This window comes from Balaenoptera ricei, chromosome 6 (assembly GCF_028023285.1).
Source record: "Balaenoptera ricei isolate mBalRic1 chromosome 6, mBalRic1.hap2, whole genome shotgun sequence".
Taxonomy (NCBI): domain Eukaryota; kingdom Metazoa; phylum Chordata; class Mammalia; order Artiodactyla; family Balaenopteridae; genus Balaenoptera; species Balaenoptera ricei.
Genome location: NC_082644.1, coordinates 41,513,299 through 41,539,441, shown reverse-complemented (window position 1 = coordinate 41,539,441; position 26,143 = coordinate 41,513,299). Strand labels below are relative to the sequence as shown.

At 46.4% G+C, this 26,143-nt stretch overlaps 1 protein-coding gene and 1 pseudogene across 1 annotated transcript in view; one reads left to right on the top strand and one right to left on the bottom strand.

Moving 5' to 3' along the window:
• The first annotated feature begins 2,910 nt into the window (after positions 1–2,910).
• The window catches only part of DNAI1 (dynein axonemal intermediate chain 1), a 43,495-nt gene continuing 20,262 nt past the window's right edge, over positions 2,911–26,143 (top strand). The window contains exons 1-12 of the mRNA XM_059926663.1: positions 2,911–2,934; positions 5,102–5,134; positions 7,339–7,437; positions 7,602–7,682; positions 14,196–14,325; positions 14,609–14,718; positions 14,965–15,084; positions 16,095–16,154; positions 17,426–17,560; positions 21,252–21,336; positions 24,957–25,074; positions 25,334–25,377. Of these exons, the coding sequence (XP_059782646.1) occupies positions 2,911–2,934; positions 5,102–5,134; positions 7,339–7,437; positions 7,602–7,682; positions 14,196–14,325; positions 14,609–14,718; positions 14,965–15,084; positions 16,095–16,154; positions 17,426–17,560; positions 21,252–21,336; positions 24,957–25,074; positions 25,334–25,377 (1,039 nt within the window). The remainder of the gene's footprint in view (positions 2,935–5,101; positions 5,135–7,338; positions 7,438–7,601; positions 7,683–14,195; positions 14,326–14,608; positions 14,719–14,964; positions 15,085–16,094; positions 16,155–17,425; positions 17,561–21,251; positions 21,337–24,956; positions 25,075–25,333; positions 25,378–26,143) is intronic.
• On the bottom strand, positions 6,419–7,092 carry LOC132367752 (small ribosomal subunit protein eS27-like; annotated as a pseudogene).

Here is a 26,143-nt window from a genome sequence, read left to right as displayed (position 1 = left end):
CCTGTTACCCTTCATCTAGTGTTTCAAAATTTTGAGATCCCTTTCAACTATACTTATTGAGCACCTTCTGTGTGCTTGAGACACTGCACTAGGCTCAAGGATTTGAAAGGCAGTCAATGTAGCTGGAGGAAGATTTCTTGGTGAATTACTGTTCCTTTGGGACTAAGAGCTTTTACCCTTTTAGAAACGGAAACTGCAAGCTGGTGAGGTATTTAGTTTCAGTTTAGCTTAATGGAAACCTGTTGGTGAGTTTTAAAATAAGGACCAAGACAACTGAAATGGTAAACGGAGTCTCCTGGGCCCCAGGAAGGAGGATGCAGCGTCTGTGGATTTGCATGCTTCCAAGAGCTGTTCTTTCCAGGAACAAACAAGTTTCAGCCTTGAACTCTTGGGTGGACATGTGAGCTGTTGAAGCCTTTTAGTCATCCCTAGGGCAAGTGCTTCCTAGTAAGCAAAGGGCCACACAGATCCCCTGTGGCTGATGGCAGAGCAGGGTCTGTAAATGGGAATAATAATGCTACAAACTATCATTTATTGGACACAGACTCTGGCCAGGCACCACACTATGCATTTTATGTGTGTTGACTCATTTAGTCCTCATAACAGGCCTATGATCGTTTTCAGAGGGTATTTTTATGATGCCCATTTAAAAGATAAGGATACTGGCTTCCCTGGTGGCACAGTGGTTAAGAATCCGCCTGCCAATGCAGGGGACATGGGTTCGAGCTCTGGTCCGGGAAGATCCCACATGCCGCAGAGCAACTAAGCCTGTGCACCACAACTACTGAGCCTGCACTCTACAGCCCGTGAGCCACAACTACTGACCCCTCATGCTGCAACAACTGAGCCCTCATGCTGCAACTACTGAAGCCCGCATGCCTAGTGCCTGCACACCACAACAAAGAGTAGCCCCTGCTCACCACAGCTAGAGAAAGCCTGCGCGCAGCAAGGAAGACCCAATGCAGCCATAAATAAATAAATAAATAAAATTTTTTAAAAAGATAAGGATACTCAAGGTTCAGAGAAGACAAGTAACTTGCCTAGAGTCATAGACCTAGCAGATGGCAGAGAAGGGATGCAAACCCAGGTATGGTTGACTTCAAAGCCCATATTTGGGCCCCATGGGTACATCTGATCACATATTTGTTTTTTAAATGTTATATCTTCATATTAGGGAGAAGCTTAATAATTTTCAATCTCCTTACTTACCCCTAAAGTATGTTCAGGGACAAATGGGTTGCTTATACTGTGCAGTAAGTCACATACCAAAACAAGTCTAAGTGCAGGTAAATGCCCAGTCGGTGGCAAAAATGATCATCTGTTACATTGACCAGAATTTTCATTTTCAAAGCGCCCTTCCATGGCTGTGGCAGAAAAAGAGTTGGAGATGATGTGGATGCTGTGTTAGGGATTTGGGGATTCAACTCATGGGTGATGGGGAGCCCTTTAGAGGCTTTAAAGCAGGAAAGTGATCAAGTTTATGTTTTAGGAAGATCACTTATAGTAATTAAGAGTTTGGGTTCAAATTCTGGTCACCTTTGGGTCAGTTGCTTGATCTCACTATGCCTCAGGGTCCTCATCTGTAAAATAGGAAAAATGATAGCTCCTTCCCCATAAGGCGGTTGTGAAGATTAAATGAGATCATGTACATACATTGCTTAGTAAATGACTGGCCCAGAGTAAGTGCTCAATAGCTGAAAATGGTGACAGATATAATTATCAGAGTGGAGAGAAACTGGAGTTAGGGAAATCAAATGTAGTTCGGCAAGAGGGAGTAAGGGCATGAGTTAAGGGGGTATGAATGGAGAGGGTAGTTATAAAGAGTTAAAGTGATAGAATTGTTAGACTTCAAAATAATGCTAATAAGAGGGTGAATAAAAGGCAGGTATCTGATGGCTCCCAGTTTCCAACCTGGGTGCCTGAATGGTGGTAACACTTGAGTGAGATAGGAAATACTGGAAGAGATGCAAGTTTGGGGTGGAAAAAGAACATAATGTGGTTGGTTTTTAAGATACTGAGTTTGAGTACTCTGTCACCAATTTGAACATGAGGTTCTAGAAAATCTAAGCTACAGAAATAGATGTTGAGCTTCATCACAAAGTGGAAAATGAATCTATGTGTGGGGATGAGAGCACCCAAGGGGAGCATGTAGAAATAGAAGACTAGGGGGTGAAGCATATATTCTTGGAAGGGTCAAGGATATTGAGAAAGAACTATTGGAGGGGCTGGTGACATGGAAATGGAGGTGGAGAAGAAGTTTCTAGAAGGAGTGAGGGAACCCTCAGCAATGCCAGGTCCTGTAAGAGAACTGAGAAGTGGCCTCTAGGCAGCTGAGTCATTACCAGTTCCTGCCCTCAGGATGCTCACACCAAAATCTGTAACAATGAGAATAGAAAAATGCTCTACTATGAAGGAGTTCAGGCTGGGACATCTGTTATCCCATTGATCACCAGGGTTACTTTGACTGCCATGATGGTCTTGCGGGGGCATTTCCTCTTCCTGCACCACTCCTCCATAGACTCCTTCCTTGACTTAATAGAATAACTGGAATGACCTATCCAAGAGTAGAGGATCTTCATGTGGTCAATGGGGGACCTCCCTTGCTGGAGTCTCCCAGCTGCCTCTGATGTGCACCGCAGTACTTTGTTTCTTTTCATAATACTATCCCCTTTTGTAGACCAAAACCCAGAGACAACAGAGTGTCTATTTGAAGTTACATTTCATCCTTCATCTCACAACAGCCAATGCTTATGGTGGTGATGGGAGGCGGGGCAGAGCCTTGCTCAGAGTGTAGACAGGAAGAATAGAGGGAGGTAGGAGAAAGGTCAGGATTAGATAATGGACTAGGAGGCTAGTTGGGTAGGGTTTGGTTAGGCAGAGATAGTGGGAGCAGGGAGAGAGAAGGGGAAGATGGCGTTCTTGGCAAGAGGAAAGGTAAAAGCAAAGGTGGGAAAGCAGAGGTGGGAAAGCAGAGACCAAGCTCAGGAAATGTGAGTAGCCTTGCTGGGCTGCATCTCAGAGTGGCGGGAGAGCAGGCTGGAATGGAGATGTGGAGCCGGATGACAGAGTTCTGAGGGCCAGAGGAGGGACTTCGGGCTTTCTTCTTCTGCGGTTTGACAGCTTCTGGGAAGAACCATCAAAAGCTTTTCAGGAATTCAGGCTTGTCTGTCTCAGACTTCTCCTTCTGGAAGACCAAGGGCCCAAAGTGGCAACCTGACATTCAATCTCCTTTTGCCATGGTTGGGAAGTCAGGGCTGTAGCTGATTTCATTGGCCTGTTTTTCATTTATTGTAGTGTGGCTTTTATAGTATGTTAATTGAAATATTTCCAACTGCCAAAAACAATTACACTCAAATTGCCTTGTCAGTTCTTTTATTGCCAGATAAATGTTTTACAGACATATTTACGGGGGGCAATGGTAACTGGATCTTGTTTCCTACTTAAGGCTGGCAGCTTGGGCTGGGGTTGGCCCTCCAGTACTCTGCTGTGGGCCAGAAAGCTGTTGGATGTTACGACGCTTCCATCTCGTTACCTTAGGGATCAGAGGCTCTTCAAAGGAAAGCAGCTTTCTGGCTCATGTGGCTTAGCCTCAGAGAAGGGTTCTCATCTCTGGAAAGCTTGGCAACCTGGCAGAAATCTGAATCCTGCTGCCTGCCCTACCAGCAACAATCCCTGCCCAAGCTGAGACATGCCCTTCTCTCCCCCTGGAATCCCTTTCCCCTCCACCATCAAAGCCTCTCCCACAGACCCTGCCACGGAAGAGTTGTGAGGCCCTTTCCATCTAACTCACTCACTTTGCATTTGGGAAACCAAGGCCCAGAGACCTCCCCAAGATCACACAGGTGGTCAGCAAGAGCTGGGAGCCGAGGTCTCTGCCCAGTGGGCCATGCTGCCACCAACACGCACTATTTGGCTTCTCTGCTAGCCTGACCCCTCCTTCAGGGCTCTAGACCTGCTTCTTGCAAGAGCCCCTCCCTCACATCTCCAGCCTCCACTGACCTCCCTCTTGCTCCATCACCTGAAACAACTGTTTGTTCAGTGCATATACTGCAGGGTTTTGGTTTGTTTGTTTGGGGGAACATTTTACTATCTCTGTTATTGTTCTGCTCTTGCCATTGTACATGCTGCTTTCTTCATCTGAAAAGCCTTTCTGAAAAACATTTTCTCCACTTGGATGACCCATACTTTCCTTTTGATACTGAGCTAAGAAATAGCCACCTCGGGGAAACTTCCTTGTGCGCCCAGGCTGGGTAGGTGCCTCTGTGCATTCCCATAGCACCCTGGTCACACGTCTCCACTGCTGGCACAGAGCAGACTTTCACAAGAACGTATGCTGAGTGAGTAAGCGAGTGAGTAAATAAGGAGCACTGATCACACTCATCGGTCCTCCACGGACCCTGAGCAAACGTGGGTAGGGACCTCATCTCTCTTCATCTTTGTCCCACTGCTTAGGTTAGTCCCCGACCATAAGTAGATGCTCAAGAAATGTTTATCAAGTTGAATCCAGCATGCTGCTCTTGAGAACATAAAATTTTAGCATGTTAGAATTGGAAGGTCATCATATCCAATCTTATACATTTTATTGATGAGGAAACAGGCTAAGGAAAAATATTTTTCCCAGGGTCATGATTACTAATGGGTTTGATGGCATTCATTCATGTATTCAATAAGTATTTTGAACACCTACTATATTCTGAGACAGCAGTGTACAAAACAAAGTACCCAAACCTACATCATAAACAAATGTTTATGAATATAATCTGCCTTCAAAATCCTCTTAATTCCTAGTACAGAGCCGAGCACTTAGTATATAGTTTTAAAAAACGTTTGTTGAACTAGTTGCAACTAAGAAATGCCAGGTGCTAAGTCACCTGGTTGCTCTTCATGGGTCAGTCCCACTGATGCTGGAGTCAGGTTGCCTCAGATATAGGACTTCCTTGGTTGGGCACCTGTTGCCAAGTCTCACTGTTTGTGAGACTTGGGGAAGTTCAATGTCCCTTGTCTTTGAGGTCCCTGGGCAGAAGCCCCCCTGTAATACTGTTTTTGACATTCCCATGGAGATTCACTTATGACTTACCTTCTGTTTCTATTCTTTTTTCAGAGCGTCAACGTGGGCAGAGGAGCCAGGAAGAGAGTAAGTGCTGAGACCACACAGTTTCTCAGCGAGAAGCTAATAGCATTTCTTCTGTTGAAATATTAGCTATATATTTTTAAAGAAAAGCAAAAAGAACATTAAAATCACCCTTAAGCCTATCACCCCAGGAAACCTCTTAGTTAACGTATGATGCTATATCCTCCCAGATATTTCTATGTATATATAAAAATTACATGTATTTATTTTTATTTTTTTTATAAATTTATTTATTTATTTATGGCTGTGTTGGGTCTTTGTTGCTGCGCGCAGGCTTTCTTTAGTTGCGGCGAGCGGGGGCTATTCTTCGTTGCAGTGTGCGGGCTTCAGTAGTTGTGGCACATGGGCTCAGTAGTTGTGGCGCACGGGCTTAGCTGCTCTGTGGCATGTGGGATATTCCCAGACCAGGGCTCGAACCCATGTCCCCTGCATTGGCAGGCGGATTCTTTTTTTTATTTAAATAAATTTATTTATTTATTTTTGGCTGTGTTAGGTCTTCATTGCACTGCGCGGGCTTCTCATTACGGTGGCTTCTCTTGTTGCGGAGCACGGGCTCTAGGTGCGCGGGCTTCAGTAGTTGTGGCTCGCAAGCTCTAGAGCACAGGCTCAGTAGCTGTGGCACACGGGCTTAGTTGTTCTGCGGCATGTGGGATCTTCCTGGACCAGGGCTCAAACCCATGTCCTGTGCATTAGCAGGTGGATTCTGAACCACTGCACCACCAGGGAAGTCCCTTTATTTTTAAATAGAATCAAACTGTATGTTATTTTACAATCTGTTTTTTACATAATATATTTAGAGTACTTTCCATTGCCAATAAATATGCTTTCATAGCATCATTTAAAATTACTGCATAATATTTCACCATGTGTTCATTAAGGCCATTCCATAATTTTGTTCAAACATGCCCCACTGTTGGACATTTAAATATTTCCTCTTTTCCACAATTATGATCAATCCTCCAACAAACATTCATGCAATTTAAATCTTTAGGCATATCCTCGGTTATTTCTTAACATAAATTCCTATACATAGAAATTTGGGTCAAAAAGTATAAATACTTGTTAGGCTTTCGATAAATATTTCCAAATTGCTCTTTAGAAAGGTTGTGCTAATTTATGGGTGTCCATTTTCCCACAACCTCGCCAACACTGGATATTGGTTTTGTTTGTTTGTTTTGGTTTTAGTTTTCACCAGTTTTTGTTTTGTTTTGTTTTGCTTTGTTTGTTTGTTGTATCCAAAATGTATTGATTGGGATGCTTTCCCATTCATCTTGATTCAGGTTGCTTTTAGTGCTGCTTCCGTCTGAAGGCGCATCCTTCTGTAAGCCTTGCTTTTCCTCCTGCAGGCTGGCAGAGGACAGTAGAGCAGCCAACACACAAAACTACTGTGTGTGCATGTTGGCTAAAGACGGTGGATGATTTTATAGCATCCTGGGCATTTCACATCCATGAAGTAGGAATTTGGGCTCTGCACCAGGTGCTTCTTTTTGTGTTTCCTCTTCTCCTCTTCTGGAGAGGGATGAAGGAGATCCTCTGCATGTTCTCGTGGGGAGGTGGTCACTGCCCTTCACCAGTTTTACAGTGAAAAAATTGCATTGTTTTATTTTGCATATCTTTGATTGCCAGTGAGGGTGAATATTTTTTACTATGTCATGGGCCACTTTGGCAAGGTATTTAACTGTCTATCGGGGTAGGGGAAAACTTCTAGTTCTTGATTTTTTTGCTCCAAGGCTTTGATGGGACTATGAGGCTTAAAGTTACCAAGTACTGGGAGTATTGCTGTAAGAGTAACCTTGAGGTGGCAAATTGGAAGGTAAAATGTGAATTAGAGTTGAAGTAGCTTAAAGAACAGCTGGGTGTCGTTTCACAGTTGGTCCTGGCTATTAGCGTCCAGGCTGTATGGGAAGCAGTAAGGAGGAGCCAGCTTTTCTGGTCCCACTACTGGGGCCAAAGAGCCACCACAATGTTCCAGCTAAGTCCGGAACACCAGGGCTGAGGTGGCCATGATCTTCCAGGCAATGAGAACTCTGGCCTGAGCAGTTCCTTTGGGCTCTTCCGTGAGTGGTCTGTTGCACGTTTTGCGTTCTATGTATTGGGACAGAGCTTGGCTTCTGGGAGGATTTGTGAATGAAAGGGCTTTCTGCAGCACTGCTTGCTTGTCTAAGCAGGTCAGGCACTCTTGATTCTCACATGAGGTTTTTGTCCAGGATGAAGATTCAGGGACCGAAGTAGGGGAAGGGACAGATGAATGGGCCCAGTCCAAAGCCACAGTTAGACCCCCTGACCAGCTGGATTTGACTGATGCAGTAAGTAAGCAACATCCTACCCTCGCTCCTTCCACCTCCTCCAGCCTCAGAGATGTATTCTGCCCAGAACCTAGGTTGTGAGATGTCTGCTGACACCCCGGGGAATCATCAGAGGGGGTGGGGGGCCCTCTACATTTGACCCTGTTGCTATTTCTCTCCCTTAGGAGCTAAAGGAGGAGTTCACCCGGATTCTGACAGCCAACAACCCACATGCACCCCAGAACATCGTCAGGTACAGCTTCAAAGTAAGTCATCCTCTCTGGGGCAGGGGCCTCTAGGTGCTCCTTGGCTTGGTGACTTGCTGTGTTGCAAAGGCCCCTCAGCTCTCATAGAGATCACCTTTAACCTGAGGTCTGTGGCTGGAACCCTGAGATTTTACATGGAGTTTTCCAGAGATTTTTGAAGTTTCTTTATGAATCTCCCTTCAGTCTCACTAAAGTGCCCTGCAGAGCCACTCTTTTCAGGAATCCTGAAGTGAATCATTTGGTAGGAAAAATACTTTTCCAGTGTATACAGTGTGTTTGTCACTAACATCAACTATTGGGTCTCCAGAAGCCAGTGTGCCAGTGTCAGGTCCTATATTAGAACTTTTACATAGGATATCTCATTTAATCCTCAGGTTTCTTTGATACAGGAACTATTTTTATCTTTATTTTATAGAAACCAAAGATAAATTAGATAAAACAAATTACAAAAGTCACATAGCCAGGATTCAAAGCAAAATTTGAACTAGTTTGATTGACTCTAAAGCAACATTACACTGCTTCTTTAAAAAAAAAAAAACATATATATACACGTACACGTATCTGTACATACACACACACACACACATACAGAGTTTTGAATATATAATAGAAATCTAGAAACCCATGGTACTAATTTTAAGAGTCAAAAGAGCAATGAAAATACACTGGAAATTAAACCTCCCTCTCCTGTCCCTTTCCTTGGAGACAACTACTATTAGCAGTTTCTTTCTCTTTTTTATAAACAGTTTTATTGAGATATAATTTACATATTGAGATAAGATCACCCATTTATTTTTTTAAAAGATGGTATTTAGTTTTTAATTGTTAGTGTTTAAGAATTTTATATTTGCTGAATTAGCAGATATTCTCTAGTATTAGAAAAATATATTAAAAGATCATTGTGTCTTATCCAGTCAATCATCCATTTTAAAGTGTATAATTCAATGGCTTTTAGTATATTCACAGGTTATGCAACTATCACCACAATCGATTTTAGAACATTTTCATTTCCCCCAAAAGAAACCCCATACCTCTTAGCTGTCACTCCCCAGTCCTGCATTCCTTCCAGCCTTAGGCAACCACTAATCCATTTTCCAGCTCTACAGATTTGCCTGTTCTGGACATTTCATAAAAAGAGAATCAAACAATATGTCATCTTTTGTGACTGGCTTCCTTCATTTAGCATACTGTTTTCAAGGTTCATCCATGTTGTAATATGTATCAGTACTTCATTTCTTTTTATTGCCAAATAATATTCAATTTTATGACTCTACCATATTTTATTTATCCATTCATCAATTGATGGACACTTACATTGTTTCTGCGCCTTGGCTATTATGAACAATGCTGCTATGAACATTCATGTACAAGTATTTTTGGCCATGCTGCATGGCTTGTGGTATCTTAGTTCCCTGACCAGGGATTGAACCCAGGCCCTGGCAGTGAAAGCACTGAGTCCTAACTACTGGACCGCCAGGGAATTCCCTTGTGAACTGGTTTTTTAACACACTGCTTCTTATTCAAGATTGAGTAGTCAGCCCCCTCCACAAAGAGGTTAGGACAAATCCAGTGTATTTCTTGAGAGGTTCCACTCCTGAGTTGTGCTAATGGCATCCCTTAGGCAGCCTGTAAAGGGGGAGGGGGGGGTGGGATGGGCAGAGAGAAGCTGCCTCGCCTCCCTGAGCTTATGCTGGAGTGTGATACACGCTATGGGCTCCTGTTCTCCTGACCTCTGAAAGAGAGTCTCTTTAGGACTCAGTGTGCCAGCCATGGGAGGCATGCTACAGGCAGAGGATTGGTGTCAATGCACCGCTCTTGCCCCCTGGGAAGCTCAGTTGTTAGAAGAGATTCCTGTGAGTCAACTGTCAGCTGGGTAGCCTGGCTCCCAGGCAGGCTCACCTCATGAAACCTTCTAACAGCCTCCCAGGCCTGCCTGGCCTCCTCCCACAGAGCTGGCCTCCATCTCATTGGTCCTTCACTGAGATCCAAGAGCTTTAGGTCTCCAAAGCTGTTACTTTCCCTTGAAGTGCTGTCCTGAAGAGGCAGATGGTTTGGATCTAGGCATGCCTCTCCTCCTTGCACAGAAACAATGGGATCTGAATTCCATCCCTAAACTGAAGAGGAAGGTTCTAGTCACCACTGGGGACAGGATGACAGTGAAATCTCAAATGACAACTATATGGATAATTTATTCCCATGGGACCCTCCGTCGTCGTCCTAATAATAGCTACTATTTTTATTGAGCACTTATTATGTGTCAGACTCTGTGTTAATAGATTGCTTTCATTATTTTCAATACTCAACTATCCTGCAAATTAATTATTATCCTCATTTTGCAGATGAAGAAATTAAGGCTTAGAGTGGTTAAGCCCAAGATCAGGCAGATAATAGGGAGCAGAATCAAAATTTGAATCCAATTCTGCCCACATCCATAGATCATGCTCTTAACCACTGCACTGTCCCATCTTTCCATCCGAGTTACTGAGAGAAGAAGAGCTTTGTGGTGACTTTTTAAGGCAGAACATCCCAATCTGTGTGCAGAAATAGTGATTCTTGCAGTCCTCCAGGGATAGGTGTGTCTGGTACCAACCCATGGGTTGGTTTCCTCTCTGGTGAGTTTACCCCAGTGTGCCATACAAATGTAATAATTTTCTCTATGACTTGAAAAGGGTTGGAAAGAACTTTTTTGAAAAAGGAAGTGACCCCTGGTCTCAAAGTCAACTGTAGGACTAGGATGCTGATCAATGAGGAGGCAGCCTAGAGGAACAAAACTATTGATCTATGAAACTATTGATATGATCTATGAAAGCAGGGATCATATCTGCTTTTGCTAAGCTTTGTATCTCTGGAACCTAGAATATACTTGACACATTGTGTCTATTCAAAAATTATTTTTGGGGGGCTTCCCTGGTGGCACAGTGGTTGAGAATCTGCCTGCCAATGCAGGAGACACGGGTTTGAGCCCTGGTCTGGGAGGATTCCACATGCCGCGGAGCAACTAGGCCAGTGAGCCGCAACTACTGAGCCTGCACACCTGGAGCCTGTGCTCCGCAGCAAGAGAGGCCGCGATAGTGAGAGGCCCGCGCACCACGATGAAGAGTGGCCACTGCTTGCCGCAACTAGAGAAAGCCCTCGCACAGAAACGAAGACCCAAAACAGCCAAAAATAAATTAAATAAATAAATAAATTTTAAAAAATAAAAAATAAAAATTATTTGTTGAAGAAGGAATGAACCCAGTTGCCTGGGCAAGTGCCTTGTGTGACTTGACAAGTGCCAAACCCAAATCTTTTCTAGATTTCTGTGATCCTCTTGTATGGAACAGGGGAACTGGGGACTTGGTGTCTCTGAGGATCTATCCAGACCTGGCACCCATTAAATAGAGTGGAGAAAAAGCCAGGCCAGGTGTGTTTGATGACTGTTTGTGACCTCTCTGAGGTCTGGTTAGACAGGTGAGACAGGATCCCTTGACATGGATGTAGGAGCCAGTGATAGGTAAATCCAGAGTTGCTCAGAGTTGGAAGATTGTATTCTAAAATATGTCTTTGACAACTATATATAAACTAATAATGAAATTAAAACATTCTCTAACACCATATATAAAAATAAACTCAAAATGGATTAAAGACCTAAATGTAAGACTGGAAACCATAAAACTCCCAGAGGAAAACATAGGCAGAACCCTCTTTGACATAAATTGTAGCAATATTTTTTTTTTGGATCTGTTTCTTAAAGCAAAGGAAATAGAAGCAAAAATAAACAAATGGGATCTAATTAAACTTAAAAGCTTTTGCACAGCAAAGGAAACCGTAGAGAAAATGAAAAGACAACCCACTGAATGGGAGAAAATATTTGCAAATAATATGACCAATAAGGGGGTTAATATCCAAAATATATAAACAGCTCATACAACTCAACATTAAAAAAACAAACAACCCTGTTAGAAAATGGGCAGAAGACCTGACTAGACATTTTTCCAAAGAGGACATGCAGATGGCCAACAGGCACATGAAAAGATGCTCAACATCACTAATTATCAGGGAAATGCAAATCAAAACCACAATGAGATATCACCTCATACCTGTCAGAATGGCTATCATCAAAAGACCACAAATAACAAATGTTGGTGAGGATGTGGAGAAAAGGATGTGGGACCCTCGTACACTGTTGGTGGGAATGTAAATTGGTGCAGACACTATGGAAAATAATATGGAGGTTTCTCAAAAAACTAAAATAGAACTACCATATGACCCAGCAATTCCACTCCTGGGTATATATCTGAAAAAACCAGAAACACTAATTCAAAAAGATATATGCACCCCAATGTTCATAGCAGCACTGTTTACAATTGCCAAGATATGAAAGCAAGCTATGTGTCCATCAACAGATGAGTGGATAAAGATGTGGTATATATATACAATGGAAAACTACTCAGCCATAAAAATGAAATTTTGCCATTTGCAACAACATGGATGGACTTGGAGGGTATTATCCTAAGTGAAATAAGTCAAACAGAGAAAGACAAATACTGTATGATATCACTTAATGTGGAACCTAAAATACACAACAAACTAGTGAATATAACAAAAAAGAAGCAGATTCACAAATATAGAAAACAAACTGGTCGTTACCAGTGGGGAGGGGGAAGGGGAGTGGGGAAATATAAGGGTAGGGGATTAAGAGGTACAAATTATTAGGTATAAAATAAGCTACAAGGATATATTTTACAACACAGGGAATATAACCAATATTTTATAACAACTATAATTGGAATATAACCTTTAAAAATTGTGAATCACTATATTGTACACCTGTAACTTATATAATATTGTACATCAACTATACTTCAATAAAATTTTAAAAGAGTAATGGAAATAAAAATAAAAATAAACAAATGGGGGCTTCCCTGGTGGCACAGTGGTTAAGAATCCTCCTGCCAAAGCAGGGGACACGGGTTTGAGCCCTGGTCTGGGAAGATCCCACATGCTGCGGAGCAACTAAGCCCATGCACCACAACTGCTGAGCCTGCACTCTAAAGACTGCAAGCCACAACTACTGAGCCCGTGTACCGCAACTACTGAAGCCCACATGCCTAGAGCCCGTGCTCTGCAACAAGCAAAACCACTGCAATGAGAAGCTCGCACACCGCAACGAAGAGTAGCCCCCCCCTCGCCACAACCAGAGACAAGCCCATGTGCAGCAACAAAGACCCAACACAACCAAAAATAAAATAAATAAAATAAAATAAAATTAATTAATTAAAAATAAAAGAATAAAAATAAACAAATGGGACCTAGTGAAACTTAAAAGCTTTTGCACAGCAAAGGAAACTATAAACAAGACAAAAAGACAATCCTCAGAGTGAGAGAGAATATTTGCAAACGAATCAATGGACAAAGGATTAATCTCCAAAATATATAAACAGCTCATGAAGCTCAATATTAAAAAAACAAACAACCCAATCCAAAAATGGGCAGAAGACCTAAATAGACTTCTCTCCAAAGAAGACATACAGATGGCCAAGGGGCACATGAAAAGCTGCTCAACATCACTAATTATTAGAGAAATGCAAGTCAAAACTACAATGAGGTATCACCTCACACCAGTTAGAATTGTCATCATCAGAAAATCTACAAACAACAAATGCTGGAGAGGGTGTGGAGAAAAGGGAACCCTCTTGGACTGTTAGTGGGAATGTAAATTGATACGCCACTACGGAGAACCGTATGGAGGTTCCTTAAAAAACTAAAAGTAGAACTACCATATGACTCAGGAATCCCACTACTGGGCATATACCCAGAAAAAAAACATAGTTCAAAAAGACACATGCACCCCAATGTCCATTGCAGCACTATTTACAGTAGCCAGATCATGGAAGCAACCTAAATGCCCATCGACAGACGAATGGATAAAGATGTGGTACATATATACAATGGAATATTACTCAGCCATAAAAAGGAACGAAATTGGGTCATTTGTAGAGACGTGGATGGACCTAGAGACTGTCATACAGAGTGAAGTAAGTGAGAAAGAGAAAAACAAATATTGTATATTAACTCATATATGTGGAATCTAGAAAAATGGTGCAGATGAACCAGTTTGCAAGGCAGAAATAGAGATACAGATGTAGAGAACAAACTTATGGACACCAAAGGGGGAAAGCGGGGGCAGGTGGGCAGTGACGGTGGTGGGATGAATTGGGAGATTGGGATTGACATATATATACTAATATGTATAAAACAGATAACAATAAGAACTTGCTGTATAAAAAAAATTTTTTTTAAGAAAAGAAAAGCAAAAAAAGTCTTCATGAGAACCTAAAAAAGACTTTATTTCATTTGTTTTCTCTTCTTTAAACTGGCAATGCAATGAAAACTTCAGGTTAACTGAGGATTTAGTAAGTTATAATTCTGTTAATAGATGGACTATCTTAGGCCTTTAGAAGAAAGGCAGACTGTATTCTGATTGCAGCCCTTTTAGGGACCCCTGGGCTGACTCAGCCCCTTTCTTCTTAGGAAGGCACATATAAGCTAATCGGCTTTGTGGACCAACTGGCAGTTCACTTCAGCCACGTCGGAAACCTGATCCCCAAAGACTCGGATGAAGGACGGCGGCGGCAGCACTACCTCGATGAGTTAGCAGCAGGTAAGCCTCTGGGCCAGCCTGAGGCTGCAGCCTAGAGCCTGGTCCCCTTTCTCTGGTCACTCTAGGGAGGAGATGGCTAAGCCAGAACTTTGCAGAGCCTCTCTTTACATTAAGTCTAACAGCTGGCTGTCCTGGGTAGGTCTGGGAACTAACCCATGAGGCTCAGGCCAAGGAGAACCCTGGGGAAGGTGAGCTCTGAAAGGCAGAAACCAAGAAGGCCTTACCCTGCCAGGGGATGGGGGAGTGGGCTGGACTTTGAGCTCAACAGCAATATCCTACCAAGGTTCTCAGGAGTCCGCCAAGGTGGTGATTTCAGAAACAGAAATCCTTGAGGAAGAAGAAGAGCCCAAGGAAGCTGAAGCTGGGAGTCAAACAGATGTGCCTGCCGCTGAGGTTCAGTATAATATTGCTCTCCATCCCACCCCTTCCCGCTCCAGCTATGGCTGGAGGCTTCAGGGGTGACTCGCTGGGGCTGGGGGCTGAAGATGAGAAGTTAAGAGACCTCAGGTGCCAACACCTCTGGCATAATCACTCTCTCCCACTTCCATCCTATCCCAGGACACGACTTCTCCCCACTCCCCATCCTGCACCACCTTCTTCCCACAGCTGAGTCCTGGTCCTGTGGGTCTTTCTTTCCAGGCACCTGAGAAAATGGCTGAAGAAGAATCGATGACGCCTAAGCAGCCCAAGGAACAAAAGCTCACCAACAAGTTCAACTTCAGTGAGAGGGCCTCACAGACCTTCAACAACCCCCTCCGGGTAGAGCAGCCCCCCACCCCCAGCCCCTTCCTCTCGAAGTTCCACACGGTGCATAGTGGGGAGGGAGCAGGCCTGACCCAGCACCAGCAGCCCGCAGCCTGGCAGGTGACAGGGCAGATGGAAGAGTTTCGCTCTTCCGGGGGAGCTGGGAGCATGTGTTCAGGTCCCAGTAAGTCATCCAGGCAGGAGTTCAGAGGGAGTAACAAGGAGGCTGGATTGCTCTACTGAGAGCCTGAAACTTGAATTGGGCCTTGAAGTGAAGGTCAGGATTTGGGGAAGGAAGGGGAGGCCAGAATGTACCAGGGAGTCAAGATTAGGAGCCAGTCTGACTGAAGTTGATGGTCTCCGTGATAGACTAGCTGGTAGTTCCCTGGCTCATAAGTGTGGAGGACCCTGAGTACCAGGCTGAAAGAATCTCTCAGGGTTTCAGGGAGAGACTCACATATGTAAGGCAGTGTTCTCCACAAATCAACCTGAAAGGAGGGCAGAAATCTACAGGGTGGGGTTTCGGCGGCTCCTAACCACCCTCTGTAGTCCCTAAGCTGACGTTCAGTAATCTGGGTGATACACAACGGGGAGGGGGTGCATTCCCCTGGTGGAGTCAGAGACCCAAGTATTAGGGGGAAACCTTTATATTAGGGTGAGGAATATTAGCCCAATGGCCTGCCAGGGGTTGACCTCTGGTCCAGCATTGGAGGCTGGCCAAGGGCTGAGTTCTTGCAGATCTGTTCATCCCCCACTTGGAGTTCTTCCTGGTTGAAACTGGCACAATCAGGCTTCACTGCCCCTACTTTCTAGCTTAGGCTTCTTCTGAAGGAGCCCTGGATGGAAATTTTAGGCTTTCACCACGTCATTTTGTCCTTTGCCCAGGCCATTCTTTACTTCCCCAGTGCTGTGTCCCACCCCTTCCTCAGCTCCAACAAAAATGCTTCTCCTGCGGATATACCATTGGGTTAAGTGAGAAGGAGTTGAGGGCTTTCTGTGGGTCACCTGTTGTCATTGTTCTCTAGGACCGAGAATGCCAGATGGAGCCTCCTCCCAAGGCAAACTTTTCAGCCACAGCCAATCAGGTGAGACCCTGGGCCAATCTAAAAGCCATCACTCCCTCCCCCCTGTATCCTTGTCTATCTCCCTTGGCAAAAAGGGAGACTGGCGTGGTCAAAGATCCCTCTGGAAATCTGCCCTCCTCATCCACTCACCTCCCTGCTCCTTGTCCAGTCTCTGAACTCCAGGCACATGAGACAGTAGGTCTCCATCCAGAGAGCTCTGTATCAGCCTAGGGCAAGACTGTCCAAGGGGGAAACAGGTATGGCTTCTGGAAGTTCCTCCAAACTGGGGAGAACATTCGTTCCCCCGGACTCTCTACAGCCTGTGGCACCTCACGGCTGACTCTGAAGTGTTAGCACTCTGACCCTGCCCATCCAGCAGCCTTCAGTGTTCCTGCCGACGCTCCTTCCCCCTCAAGTCCCACTGGATAGCCATGCTGATTTGGGCAGGATATGGTGCCAGGTGACCTGAGCTCAGCGCCCAACTCTGCTGCTCACACTGCAAGATCCTAGGCAAATCATGTCACCCTTAATGCCTTAGTCTCTTTCTCTGTCAAATGAGATGACAAGCAGCCTCACAGGGTTGTTGGAGGGCTCTGAATGAACACTGAAGTACAGTGCAGTGTGGAGAACTGGCCCATGGGTGAATTATTAAATGTAAGGTGTGCCTCTCTGGCCTCCACGGAGCAGTGGTTGCTCAGATCTGGGGTGCACACAGTGCGGCCTGGGACATTTGCCCAGCCCCAGATCCATGCTGCTTCCTCTGCTACTATCCTTGGGCTTCTCTTACTGTCAAAGCCAGTTAGCAGGGGTTCTCTTACTTTTTGTTTATCTTTTTATGCTGAGAAGTTTTGATCAGGGCTGTAGACAGCCAGCCTGAGCCAATATGTTTATGCCATCCTTATAGGGGGAGTCATTTAAAAAATTTCCTAGTTCAGAGTCTCATAAATCACTAGGAAAACTGTGAGCTAGCTGATCTTTGCCCATTTGTTCTGCCCTAGTTGATGTGGTAGGCTGGAACGATACTGATCTCCAGCTGACAACTGAGCCCCTGGGTTGCAGGGTGGAAAGCCCAGCCCCGGGGTGCTCTGAGAGCCCCTTCATTCCTGTCCTAGAGCTGACAGTTAACAGGGAAGACAAACACTGAATACATAATTAAGGTGGGCCAAGTAGAGGATACTATGAAGACCTGTGACGGTTTGAAGATCGACTCCTCAAGCCCTAAAGGCTGAAGAGGAGCTGGCTGGGTGAAGATTTTGCCCTAAGATGATCCTTCTCATCTCTCCCTTGCCTAGTGGGAGATCTATGATGCCTACATAGAAGAGCTTGAGAAGCAGGAAAAGACTAAAGAGAAGGAGAAGACAAAGACCCCAGTGGCTAAAAAAATGGGGAAGATGGCGATGAGGAAGATGACATCTATGGAGTCCCAGGTTTGGTGAGGGCTCCCATGGCTCAGTCACAGAGAATGACTGAGTGGTACCTTAGCTCCTGGGTAGACAGAAGCCTGGCTGTCTGTGAGGACTTCACAGACACTTAAGGCAGGGTGCTAATGATAATTATGAACAGTTCTTTCCTTGTGGGAATGTGTGAGGAGAGCTATAACTGCCTCTGGCATTCCACAGATCACCCCAATTTTATATAAGTCTGGAGGCTAGCAGGAATTCAGGATTGTTGGGCTAGGGGGCAACAGAAGACATGAATGTTATTAAAAGCCTGATGTGCACCCTGGAAGAGCTGGGGAGTCTTCCCAGGGCAGAGTGGCATGTGAGGTAAGGCACCACCTCCCTGGCCAAAAGTTCATGGGGATTGGGAGGGTGATTTTCTCTTGGACCTTCAGTCTTTGGGTTTACTTGCACTCAATTCTTCAGGTCCAGGAGCCAAGTCAGAGCTGATCACAGCTGATCATAGAGTCCAAGTCAATGAGTATGGCAACCCTGCGTTGGATTTGCCATGAAGAGCTATGCAAGAATCATAATAGAGGTCATGGTTGGGAGCTCACTGTGGGTGTAGCCAGCATAGGTTTAGAGATCATCATGGAAGTTAACAGTGATAGGTCACTGCAGGGAGGGTCACCACAGGGAGATGCTGAGGGGCCACATTTGTCCCTTCAATAGAGAGAGAGCTGGGTCAGGAGCCAGAGTCCCATTATGGAGATCAGGATGAGTTTGACGTGCAATGGGGAGGGAAGGACAATGTCCACAAGAAGCCAGGGTCAAGTTCAGCACCTCGGAGAGCTCCCAGACAGCTCTCAGGGAAGTGGTTCTGCTCCACTCCAGAATAGAAGCCAGGTCATACTCTTCCTTTGTCTGAAGTATGCCCACTTCCACTCAATTCCATGCCCGTGAAAAGTCACATTTTAGGGGAGGTTTGAGGGTTCCCGGCCCTGGCTTGATAGGAACTGCCCAATTCAGTTTCATTTAATCACAGAGCAAGCACTTGGTGATCATGACCATGCTGAGTACTGGAACCCGGAGGTGAAAGATAAGTCCCTGCCCTGCAGGTTGCCCTGTCCAGACCCTTAACTTTCCCTGCACCGTTCCCTAGAGGTTAGGGGCTTCAGAGGGGCTGTTGGCCTGGGTCCAGTTTCGCTTGAAGATCCATCAGGGGTTTGGCTATGGGCTCTGGGACCTTGGTTAAAGAAACCTTAACTGCAGTCACCAGGACCCACAGACCAGAAGAAAGATCCCTGTGACTGAGACTGAAAACTGTCCTTGGGTCTCAGCCCTACCAGAGTTGGTATCTCAGGAGGCAGGACCACACTGGGTTCTTCCAGCTTGGCTAACATGAAAGGCTGTGATGCAGGCAGATTCCACCCCTCTGGACCAAGAAATACAGTGGAACAGGACACTGGGGGTATAACATAGCCAGTTAATACTTTAGTACTCTATTCAACCTCCCCCCAAGGGAATTGATCTCTAACTGGGAATCCCAAGTACTGGGCCAGGCTATCTGTAGAGCAGATTGGGGGTGGCAGTTGCCTTCCCCTTTGCTGAGGCCCAGCACATGAACAGAGTGATACCCCTTTCTCAGAGACCCAGATCTGATTAGGTTGGTATAAAACTCAAGTGTGTGGGAGGAGAGAAAGCAGAATAACTTCATGATACTCTGTCGGAAGGTCTGCAGTGGTAGATCTCAGGTTTCTGTCTCACTAATGATTTGGGTAAATGTACAGAAATGAACGTAAGTTTGTCTTATCTGAGAGACTAGGACAGCAAAGGGGGAAAGGGCTCAGAGGCCACAAGTTCAGTCAGAACCAACAAAGAGCTGTGTCTGCTCAAGTAGCATAGTTTCCGGAAACATACTCTCTCCTCAGAGTGCATGTGGATCCCTGAGTCCCCCAGGACCAGGAAAGTGTGGTCAGGCTGGGTAGGAACTGGCTCTCTGTGTGGGGCTGAGAGCACAGGCCCTAGAGTCCACAGATTTGAGTGTACATCCTGGCTTTGCCACGGAGCTGGATTTTTCTAAAACCTGTTCCCTCATCTTAGACAGCCTAATGATACCTGATTTGCAAGACTGTCGTGAGAACCCAAGATAATATATGCACAGCCCCTAAAATAGTACTTGCTTGATACTGGTTGACAGGTGGCGGCTGTTAATATGCCATGCATGGCTGATGGAGCTGGGAGGGTTCGCCTGAAGGAGTGCTGACTCGAGGAATGAGGCGCTGTCCTCCTACATCAGAGGACCTATCATCTGGCACACAAGTCTCTATGGCTGGAGGACAGAGTTAGGGCCATGGGTATAAGACCCAGGGAAGTAGGTTTCAGCTAACAGGCTGTCTGACCGTACAAGATACTGCCTGACTTGGGGAGACATGTTTGCCAGGAAGCTGCTGAGGGGGAAGGATTCCTGCTTTGGGTCAGGGAATGGGGGGGAGTGGCTGGGACCAGGTGAACTCCGAGAGCTGTGATTATAAGACTCCAGTGAATGGCCTTGGTCGGTTTTCTGAAATAAGCTTGGAGTCAGTTTGAAAACTGATGAGAGAGTCTCAAAGGCAGTCCCCCATGTGTGACTTTGTAAGTAATCCCCCACCACAATGGGCCGCAGGTTTCCTCTGACACCACCGTCACCATCACCACCGGGCACTGGGTTACTAACACCATGGTGCTTATTACATTTAATCCTACAACGACCCCATGACGCAGGTGGCATTATCCATCCCCACTGTATCAGAGTACCCTAAAACACAGAGATGTAATTTACCTAAAGTTGCCACTTGGCTCCTAATCTGTGGGATGGGATGGGGATGCAGGTCTGTGTGGTCCCAGAACCCGTTCTCTTAACCGCTGCCTGACACTGTCAGTCCTGGGAAATCTCATCTTTGAGAGCCATGGGCCTGGCCCTCTGGAGCCCCTCTGGAGGGCTGTCCACTCCACTGGTTCATTCCTGCCATCTGCCCTAAACTCTTTAGGCCCATCTTGCCAGCCCTAAACTCTTTGCTCCTCTTTTAACCTGTTAAATGGTTTACATTATGGAATTTCACATAATGATGATCTTGTTTTTTTGTTCAGAATGAGTCATTTCCCCCTGACATGAAACTTCATGCTTTCTCTTTGGCCTGGGCCGTGGACAGGGCCCTGGGTCAGGAGTCAGTTCTGCCTTGTACTCCCTGTGTAAAAGCAGGTGTCTTTCCTCTCCCTGGGCCTCTGTGTCCTCCTCAACTCTTGACTAAATAAGTTGGACCAGAAGATCTCTGAGAACTTTAACAGGAGCCCTTGTTGTTCAAGCTGGTGAAACTTCTGTCCCCACCAAAGAAGTCTCCTACGTACCCTGTCTGCTGTCCCTTCCAATACCCCTCCTGGGCTCTCTTCAATGCCCTGTCTTGTGCTCAGAGATACGCCTTCCCCAGCATAAGCTCAGGACGAAAGAGCAGGAGGCAGGCTCTGCTCAGGGGCCAAGTATGGCAGTGCAGACTCCTTGTGCCACTTGTGAGCTGGGCGTTCCCAGAAGAGGATGTCAGGGAGAACTGGGCCTTGAGGCACAAAGAGATGCCTCTACAGAGCTATCTGGGGTGGGCGGAGTCAAAGAGGCACTGCTGAACCAATTGTAAGTCAGGGCTGTGGCTCAGGGCACGACCTTCCAGTTGCTGGCTTAGGACCTGTGGCTCCTGTATCTCCACAGAGTGATGACATCACCAAAGTGGCCCAAGCTGCTAAAATCGTGGAGCGGATGGTCAACCAGAACACATATGATGATGTTGCTCAAGGTGAGATTTAAAGTGCTGGCAACGACTATTATTACCTGTATTAAAAATCTCTCACACAAAACGAGTATTTGAGTGTCCCATGCTACGTCCTACAGGTGCAAGGGGAGAAAAAATAACCCCTTCTCTGGATGTCACTAGGGAGATAAGACTTAACACAGGTCAAACAGGAACAATGGCGTAAGAAAAAAATGGGTGTGGTGATGAGATCTGACAATGGTGCAGCAAAAAATCTGCACATTAGTGATTTCATAGCATCTTTCTAACAATCCTGGGAGGCGGCAGAGCAGAGATTTTTATCCCTTCTTCACACGCGACAAAGCTAAGGCCAAGGCCACCTGACTAGTGAAAGGCAGAGAGGACCCAAACCTAGGTCTTAAGCCTCCTAATGCTGTGCTCTGTTCTCTACTCTGTCCAGCTTAGGGACCATATACGTGATAGAATGCAGACAGAAACTGCTCTGGGGATCCTCAAGAATGGAGGAGGGGAAGTGAGGAGTGACAGCAGTCAAGGAAGGCGTCAGGGAGAGCTGAGCTGGATGCCAAGGGATAAGCAGAGTTTGAGTGGGAGATTAGCAGAGGGCAGATGTGCTGGGCAGGCGACGGCACGAGCAGTGACTCAGCGGTGAAAATGAATTGGGAAGGACTCTGGGGACAAGGGGCAGCAGGCTCAGTGACCCCAGCAGGGGCTCTGTTGGAAAGTGGTGAGAGTTCAGGCTGGAGAAGTGGTCGGGGCCAGTTAAGGAAGGGCCTTGAATGTCACGCAGGGAATCTGAGCTTTCTCTGCAGAGAGTTCAAAGATACTGTCCGGGCAGGGACACAGCCCGAGGAGAGCAGGGCTGGAGGAGGGTACCATTGGGCAGAATACAGCGGCAGAGGCGAGGGTGAGGTTCCGGTGTGGGTGGAGTGGGCCTCACTGCACCTTACCCAGAATGCATCATCAGGGTTGGAGAAAAAGGTGCAGTTACAACAGTGAACAGCAAGCACCAGCCTTCCCTGGGAAGGGCCTATGTACCAGGCGTTGTACTGTGCAATTTACATGTATTATTTTATTTCATCCTGACAGCCACACTGTCAGGTGAAAACCACTATTACCTCCACTTTATAGATGAGACATTCAGGCTGAAATGTCGCCACTTGTTCGAAAACACAGCTAGTGTGTGGTGTCAGCGGCACAACCAGGACTCGAACACAGGCCCCCTGGATCCGTAGACTAAGCACTTTAGCACGAGGCCACAGAGCCACTGAGCTGGAAGAGGCATTTCAAATAAACACTCAATAGGTCTATGTGAGTGATTAATTAGTGACGAGGTGAAGAAAGAGATTGATTCAGAAACGCTTAAATCCTGGGGGCCTGGGAAATTCTGGTGTCTTTGACAGAGCCAGGGAAACGGAATCCTTCCCATGGCATGAACAGCACATTCCCAAGTGGCCTGTAGTTCCCTAAGAGGTTGTGCATTTATTTGGAGCAGCTGCCTCCCCAGAGTTGGCAGCTCCCCACTGCCGGCTGGTCTCCTCTGCTGACAGCCCAGGGTTCTTCTTGGTGACTTGATGCTCATTGCTCACCCATGGGACAGAGAAACCAGGGCTGCCAAGACCAGCAGCCTAAACAAGCCCCCTTGTTATCATTCAGGCTGGAAAACGACCTTGAGTGCTTTTCAAAGCTGTCAAAGTACAAGGTAGCTGTGAATGAATTTGTCACTCACACAGCTTGGCTTCCTGAAACCCAGACTCTGCAGTCAGCCCACCAAAGAGCTGCAAACATGATTAATATCCATGGAGAAATTGGCCTTGGTGAACCTTTTTCATTTATAAGAACACAGTCACATAAAAATGCATTGAACCTTGATTTGTTTAAATTGCATACACCTTTCCCTTTGGGAAGAAGTGAAAACAGAGAAGTGTTACCAATTAATCTCCTCTCTGAAACAAAGTCTTTTCAAAGATAGTCTGAGCTCAGGCATCTCTGATGTGATCAAGGCTCATGCCTCTGACCACTCTAATCTTTTTTTTTTGTCTGAGCCATTTTTTTTTTTTTTTTTAAACAACAGCTCCTGTTTTTTTTTTTTTAATTTTTATTTATGTATTTATTTATGGCTGTGTTGGGTCTTCGTTTCTGTGCGAGGGCTTTCTCCAGTTGCGGCAAGCGGGGGCCACTCTTCATCGCGGTGCGCGGGCCTCTCACTATCGCGGCCTCTCTTGTTGCGGAGCACAGGCTCCAGACGCGCAGGCTCAGTAATTGTGGCTCACGGGCCCAGTTGCTCTGCGGCATGTGGGATCTTCCCAGACCAGGGCTCAAACCCGTGTCCCCTGCATTGGCAGGCAGATTCTCAACCACTGCGCCACCAGGGAAGCCCTGTCTGAGCCATTTTTGAGGGCTGACTGTAGTCCCCAAACCTCGAAGTGTGGGGCGTTGTGAGAGAGGCTGGGGCCGTGCCTGGGCATGTCCTTGACCACGTTGGATAAGAGGATCATTTTCTAATGGGCTGGAAAGAAGACCGAGAACCATTTCCCTTCTGTTGATCTGTTTTGTTGCCTTCTTTGAACAGTCATCAGGTGTCTGCTCTGTGGCTGGCCCTGTGCTAGGCACTGCGGGTCCAGAGATGAAAATAACGTGCTTCCTGCTCCCCAGGAGCTGTCTGCCGGGGGGAGACAGGCAAAAGGATAAAGAGGGGCAACGCTGTATGACACACGTTTCAGCGGATGAGAGGCAGGGCTGGGACAGAGGAGGAGGTGAGCTCTGCTCAGCAAGAAAGTGAAGGCCTCACAGAGCAGGGGGAGTTTGAGCTGGATCTAGAGTGAGTGGGAGTTTTCAGGAGGAGCAGGACATTTTAGACACTGTTTGACATAGAGGGTAGGTGAACAGTTGGCTGGAAATGACATGGAAGTAGTGGCCAGGAGCCTCGGTTTGACCAGGGAGCCCCTGTGCAAGGGGAGCCATCGAGGGGTTTTCAGGGCAGTAGGGGAGGTGGTTTATTCTGCAGAATGTGAACTGGAGGAGGAGTGTCTGGAGGTAGAGAGACCTGCTAGGAGGGTGGCGTAAGAGTCTGGGTGATGGCTTTGGGGGCCTGAACCTAGGAAGTGGCTATGGGTCTGGACAGAAGTGAATGGACTAAAAAGATAATCAGAAGGAAAACATGAGAAATGATGGAAAAAGATCAGTCAAGGTTTACCAAGATTTCTGGTTTAGACAAGTAGAAGGATGGAGGGGGCTTCTACCTAAGTTAGAGGTAGCGGGAGGTGGAGACAATTTAGGGCAGGAGATGAACTTGAGCTCAGAAGACCCATGAGGGAGCCAAGGCAGCTTCACTCCAGCGGGGCTTGGCAGTGGATATGAAGATGGACAGACCTGGAATTATTATCCTCCAGGACATAGCCACTTTAATGTAATTTACCTCCAAAAACAACAACGACAGTAACAACAACATTGTAGAGAGCTTACTCTGTGCCAGGTATTTTTCTAAGTACTTTACATATATTAGCAGTTAATCCTCACAACAGTCCTTTGAGATAGGTACTATGACTATTCCCACTCTGAAATACAAAGAGGTTAATTGTTTTGGCCGAGGAGGTCCAGACAGAAAGTGGCAGTCCCAGGGCTGACTCAGCCTGTGTGTGTTTAAGATTTTAAGTACTACGAGGATGCTGCTGACGAATACCGGGACCAGGAGGGTACGCTGCTGCCTCTCTGGAAGTTCCAAAATGACAAAGCCAAGCGCCTGGCCGTCACCGCCCTCTGCTGGTGAGTATAGACATTGCAGAAAACCTGGAATCCCTGAGCGCCTGCTGGGTGCCAAGCCCTGAGCAGAGCGCTTCTACTGCGCTTACTCACTTTGAAGGTGACGCGTAGCATTATGGAAAAAAGTGAGACTGGGATTCTTATGGGATCGTCCCCGGTCTCTAAGCTCAACAGTAGATGTCTACAGTGTAGATAAGGCACCACTGTACATGGGAGAGCCATGTCCATTTCCTGGGCCAAGCAGTTCTTATTTCTTTTGCAGGAATCCAAAGTACAATGATCTGTTTGCAGTGGGACACGGCTCCTGTAAGTAATCTGGCTATCTGTTCATTTTCTCACTCAACCAGCAAACACGAAGTACCTACTCAGTGCAGAGCTCTTTGCCAGGTGTGAAAGATACAAAGATGACTAAGTTTAGCACCCTCAGGGTGCTCACAGTCTAATGGAGAAGACCCACTGTCATACTGGCATTTAGTGCTGGATGAAGGAATATGCCAAAATGAGCCTCGAAGGAGTTATTATGGTAAAGAAAGAGGGGGAGAGGACTTCTGGCAGAGGGAGCTGCACATGCAAAGGTCTGGAGGCATGAGAGATATGGCAGGAAATGAAGCTGTAGAGGGGGCAGGGTTAGCCCGCAAAGGGCTTGGTTAGCCATTCCAGGAAACTTGGACCTTCTCCGGAGGGGAAAACACTGAAGGAATTTGAGAAGGGCTGGGACACAACCACTGCAGGGGAGATTTGCAGGCGTGAGACTGGAGGCTGGAGACAAGCTAGGAGACTGGGGAGGCATCCCAAGGAGAGATGGCAGGATCTGAACCACCAGCGTGGAGTGGAGATGGAGAAGTGGATTTGAGAAGGATGAGAAGGTAGACTGGACCAGACCTGGGGAGGGATTTGGTGGTGAGGGCTGAAGGAGGAGAGTTTCCTGAGCAGGCCCTGGAGCAGGCGGGGTGGGGAAGGGGGGCAAGCGCTTGACGTTCATCACTGGCCCCGAACCCTGGGAGACCACCGCCTTCCGGGACGCTCCCGTCCCCGCCAGTTTCCATCACCCCACAGCAGGAGGCAGCACTGT